We start from the raw sequence: 6,008 nt of genomic DNA on the forward strand, positions 1-6,008 counted from the left end.
TAATTGTTTGATGTAGTTTGACTCAAGAGGAGGCTAGGGAGAATTGGGAGAAGTTTTTAACCCTGATGGACCAAGAGCTGCTTCATTTGGCATAGCACTGCCCTCTTGGATTGTTGATAAGAATAACTCATTCTGGGTAGGTGTGGTCACTTTAATTACTAGTTATTAATAGTTATTAATAGGTTTTAGGTGGGTATGTGTTGGTATTCATTGTCGGACTCCCTATCATTGTTGTAAGTTATCATTAGTGTTGTCATGGTTACCGTTATGCCCCGCCCCTCAAGGTAATTGGTGGTATAAATCAGTAAAGTATGGTACTGTAGTACTAATATATTGATACAGATGAGTAAACTATGCTTCCACCTGCTGTCCAGAGCCAAGACAATGCCTGTACTAAGTGAGAATGAATTAATAAATGATAATGACACATGTACTGGTACACAGGAGTGCTGATGATCCTAGCTACAGCAGTTGAGTTCTCTCCCAGTAATCAGGCTGGAGTGAAGAACAGACCCAGTGATGATATATACTTGATTGAGCTGGCATAGAAACTAGAACACACCATGAAAGTGGATACCCAGATTTTCTTGGTCCAAGCTCAGTTGGGACATACAAGTAGTATAGTCTACTAGTATGGTGTTCATGATTTTAAAAGGAACAATTCTAGGCAGAACCCTAATGTATGTACTATGATTATGCACCAAATTATTGTATATGTATATGTACATCCATATTTAATACTTACATGTACATGTACATGTATATGTATATGTTTGCCTTTCATTCTTTATAGGATTATCTACTAGTGGATTAGGAAGAGTTGGAGTTGCGTGATTATGTACAGGCCAGGCTAAAGGTTTTCTATGAGGAAGAGCTAGACGTTCCTCTTGTTCTCTTTAATGAAGTCCTTCATCATGTCCTTTGTATTGACAGGATCTTCAAACAGCAACAGGTAGGTGTGGCCTATTATTAACCCCACCCCTTATTGACTCCGCCTCTTTTACAGTCATTTGTTGCTTATTGGTGTCAGTGGAGCTGGAAAGACTACACTGTCTAGGTTTGAGGCTTGGATCAACGGACTGTCAGTGTTTGAAATAATTTGAGGTGGGAGAGAGAGGGGGAGAAAGAAAGAGAGGAAAAAGAAAGAATGGTTTTATCGAGCAATTTTCTTTCTTCTCCTAGGTTCATAATAAATATACAGGCTACTGATGATTTCGATGATGATCTACGTGTACGTACAGTCCTGAGGCGGTCTGGCTGTCGCGATGAGAAGATTGTATTCATAATGGATGATTGAGTCTAATGTCTTTGATTCAGGATGTCTTGAAAGAATGAACACACTGCTGGCCAATGGAAAGGTGAGAGAGAGAGAGATCTCTTTATATGTACATGTACATATAATATTTCTACATGTACCTGTATTTAATTTTAAACTTTCTTTGTAGCAATAGGACAGCTATCCATTTACTTGTAATACTAAGAATCCATGTACAGTACATGCACATGTACATATGCATGTAATTCTAATTTATTTCCCACTCAAGCTATACTTACTTGTCAGGTACTTGCCACGTGTAAAATTGCTTTGCGCATGCGCAGTGCGTGTACCGTATAGCTTCAATTGGATATAAATTTGTTATTACACCCATGCTTGTGCAATATCCGAATTACAAGCACCTTGCCCTCGGGCTCGGTGCTTGTAAATTGGATATTGCACTCGCAGGGGTGCAATAACATATACATAATTTTAGTTGCCCCCCATCACAGGGTCCTGGATTATTTGAAGCTGATGAATTTACAACTCTCATGACCCAGTGCAAGGAGGGGTCACAAAAGGAAGGACTGATGCTTGATTCCTCTCAAGAACTCTACAAATGGTTCACCCATCAGATAATGAGAACCTTCACATAGTATTCACTATCAATCCTTCATGGGAGGGTCTTAAAGACAGAGCTGCTACCTCTCCTGCTTTATTCAATCGTTGTGTGTTGAACTGGTTTGGTGATTGGTCCACTGATGCTCTGTATCAAGTTGGATATGAGTTTACTAATAAAGTTGATCTTGATAAATCAGACGTAAGTTCATGTACAAATATACAGTATGTACACTGATATACATGTACTTGAATATATAAAATGTATAATCCAAGAATATACAGTGTATGCATGTATAAGTTTCAAAGAGCTTATAATGTTTATGTTACTTAAGCATGTACATGTACATTTATGGGCATGATTTTATGTTATTTTTTCAATTTATGTATACATGTACATGTATTTCATCTCTCTCTCTCTCTCTCTCCTCCTCCAGTATATTCCTCCTGATAGGGTCCCAGTGGTATATCCTGATCTTCCCATGCCTCCTACCCACAGACAGTCCATCATTAATGCTTTTGTATACGTTCATCAGATACTCTATCAAGCTAACACTAGCCTACAGAAGAGAAGAGGGAGGACAATGGCCATAATTCCAAGACACTATCTTGATTCCATCAATCATTATGTGAGTGACTGGAATCAGTGATTTGATCAATTTGATTTGATTTGATTCTTGATCAATGATACAGTTTAGCCTCTTTTTAACGACCTGGGGGCGTAGCCCCCAGGTCGTTCCTATAATTGATTTCACCCACGTGCGATGTTTGTATATATATTTGTATGTCCACACTTACATTTCTTCTATACATGTTGTATTGGAGAAATAACAAAATTCATAAGCCTTAGCAACCACCCGCCCATGCTCCTTTACGTAGTGGGTGTGGTCACGGCAAATAAAATAGCGGCTTAAACATGGGACAAAGTGAAGAGCTTTCTAACAGCAAGAGAGCATAGAGATACTGTCTAAAGACTTCTTTAGAAGCATTAGAAGGTAGAGAGAGCCTCTATAAGTCTTAATAAAATCCAGTTATTCCTGCAAGGTTGTGAAATCAATTATAGGAATATTTTTTACACTGATACGCTTGTTTACAGAGACTCTCTATAGCGTATACCTCCATTTAACGGACAGCACCTAGTGTACCAATTACATTCCTTACTGTATAAAATAATCTCCACATAAAGGTCACCTCTGTATAACAGAGAAACTTTCTTGTACCAAAGTGTCCATCATAAAGAGGCTATAATGTATTAACTTTTTGCTATTACCTGTACCTTTTTTTTGTCTTTTAGGTTAAACTCTACAATGAGAAGAGACAAGATCTTGAAGAACAGCAGTTACATTTAAACATTGGACTCCAAAAAATACAAGAAACTGTACAACAAGTAGAAAGAGTTACAAGCCAGCCTCCCTATAAGAAAAATGAGCTAAAACAAAAGAACATGCTAGCTAACCAGAAACTGAAACAGATGGTTCACAATCAGCAAGAGGCCGAGAAAAAGAAGATAACGTCATAGGAGATACATGTACATGTACAGGTGAGTGTGGTTAGGGGTGTGGCTTGTTTTATCAATGATGAGTATATCATGACAGTCTTCTTAGTATTGAATTGATGAGACAGATTAATTATATATACATGTACAGTACATGTACACTGAGAGAAAATTATGATTTATGATTATAAATTATTATATATTTTATATACTTATATACACGTAAATGTACACCATGTACGTTGAAAGAAAATAAATTTAATTATTGCTTAAATTTGTGTAATTTATTTATTTTTTTTTGAAGGTTCAAACTCATGATATTGCTCAAAAGAAGGACATTGTACTCAACGATTTGTCCAAAGTGGAACCAGCAGTCAAAAAGGCTCAGCAAGGTAATTAGTGGGTGTGGTTGTAGGCGTGGCCTGTTTCCAATGATGAACACATCCTGACGGTCTTCATAATTACGATGATGAGCCAATTCATTTTTAACTGAGGGAGCAAAAATTTTCATGACAGCCCAATAAAATTATTTTACAATATTATTATTATTATTATTATTATTATTATTATTATAACCCAAAAACAAAAACTAATTAGAGCTAATAATAGAGAAAAACAAAAAAGGGAAAGGAGAGGGAAGGCCCTATGAGGAAAAAATAAAATAAAAATAAAACAAGGAAACTATACATGTATTAAGAAATTATTATTATTATTATATTATTATTATTATTATTATTATTATTATTATTATTATTATTATTATTATTATTATTGCTATTTCTTTTTACAGCTGTGAAGGGAATTAAGAATCCCACCTGGTTGAAGTGAGGGCTCTGAACAACCCCATCAGTTCATCAAGATGGCACTGGAAAGCATCTGCATGCTAATCGGAGAACCTTACACTGACTGGAAGAGTATCAGACAGATTATAATGAAGGAGAACTTTATTCCTACCATTGCTAACTTCTCTACTGAAGATATTACTGATGACACTAGGATTAAGATGGAGAATCACGCCAATAAGGCTGTGGGTCTTTGGTGAAGTGGGTCATTGCTCAGGTAAGAGAGAGAGAGAGAGGAGTGTTTTAATTAAAGTCTGATTTTAATTGTGTATATGGAATTTAGTGATGCATATACACTGTACATGTTCTTTTGTTGTGTATAAAGTTTAAGCTGATTCCGATTAAATTTGGATTTTTTATGAATTTTTAAAGTTGCTCAAAAATCGGGTCAAATTCCCTGTACTATAGTACAGGGGTGTGTTAGCTAAATTTTGCCAAAATTAAAAAGAAGAGAATTCTCAGTTTTTATAATATTTTCTGATACATATACACGTACTTGTCCTTATGTTGTGTATAAAGTTTGAGTTAATTTTTTCTTATTTTTTCCAAGAGCGTGGGAATATTTTTGGATTTTTTGTATTTAATTTTTGGAATTTTTTTTTTTATTTTTTCTCATGACTGTGAGAGTATTTTTGAATTTTTTTATTTTATTTTTTGAATTAAAAAAAATTTTTTAAGGAGTGTGGGAATTTATTTGGATTTTTTTAATTTAATTTTTAGAATTTTTTATGATTTTTTTCCGAGCATGGAAATATTTTCAGAATAGTTTTATTATATTTTTTGAAAATTTTTCTGATTTTTTCAGAGAGCGTGGGAATATTTTTAGCTTTCTTAAATTTAATTTTTGGAATTTTTTCAGATTTTTGTGGAAATATTTTCAAATTATTTTTATATTATTTTTCGATTTTTTTCTGATTTTTTTTCAAACAGCCTAAGAATATTTTATATTTTTTAATTTAATTTTTGTAATTTTTTTAATTTTTTTATTATGATTGTTATATTATTTTTGGAATATTTTTGTTTTATTTTTGAAATTTTTTTCTGATTTTTTTACGAGATCATGGAAATATTTTTGAATTATTTTATTTTTATTTTTGGAATTTTTTCTGAATTTTTTCCAACAGCGTCGGAATATTTTTGGATTTTTTTAGAACTAAGAACCCTGTCAGGAAACACTCTCATTATCTCATACTCAATCCCTCTAGGACGTTGAGAGCTACGACCCAATCCTGAACTCTGTCCTATCCTAGACGACAACAGGTATCCCCAATTCTAATTATACATGTAGTAACTTCTAATTATAGTAACAACACATTCAAATATAGTAACAACTATTACATGATGTAATCATTAATGTGTTTATTTTTAGAATCATCACTAATAATTGTAACAATACATCTAAATATAGTACAATTATTACATGATGTAATCTTTGTTGTGTCTATTTTTAGAATCATTACTGAGCTTGAGACTCTTAAGGAAGAGGCTGCAGAAGTTCAGAGGAAGATGGAGGAGACTGATACTGTAATGGCTGAAGTTGACTGAGTCTCCCAGCAATACCTTCCTCTCTCCACCTCCTGCTCTGCCATGTACTTCACTCTGGAGTCACTCAATCAGGTAATTGAAATCACGTGACTGTCGTGTGATTTAGCGCTACTTTATTTTGATGGTTTTGCTTGATAAATACATTAGGCCAGCTTTTACTTGGCAAATTTATCCACGCATGTATTACTAAACATTTCACTATTGAAAATTTTGATTGCAAAATACCAAAAAATTAATGTATTATTATCTTAAT

At 33.9% G+C, this 6,008-nt stretch overlaps 1 protein-coding gene across 1 annotated transcript; it reads left to right on the forward strand.

Annotated features, from left to right (window-relative positions):
- Positions 1-1,186: 1,186 nt before the first annotated feature.
- On the forward strand, positions 1,187-4,363 carry LOC109586418 (cytoplasmic dynein 1 heavy chain 1-like). The gene is made up of 6 exons (XM_020002597.1): positions 1,187-1,358; positions 1,768-2,075; positions 2,311-2,502; positions 3,168-3,413; positions 3,673-3,760; positions 4,159-4,363. Exons 2-4 carry the CDS (start codon positions 1,875-1,877, stop codon positions 3,390-3,392), a joined length of 618 nt encoding a protein of 205 aa, XP_019858156.1. The 5' UTR covers positions 1,187-1,358; positions 1,768-1,874; the 3' UTR covers positions 3,393-3,413; positions 3,673-3,760; positions 4,159-4,363.
- Positions 4,364-6,008: the final 1,645 nt, after the last annotated feature.

This window comes from Amphimedon queenslandica, unplaced genomic scaffold, assembly GCF_000090795.2.
Source record: "Amphimedon queenslandica unplaced genomic scaffold, v1.1 AMPQUscaffold_12878, whole genome shotgun sequence".
NCBI classification, from domain to species: Eukaryota; Metazoa; Porifera; class Demospongiae; order Haplosclerida; family Niphatidae; genus Amphimedon; species Amphimedon queenslandica.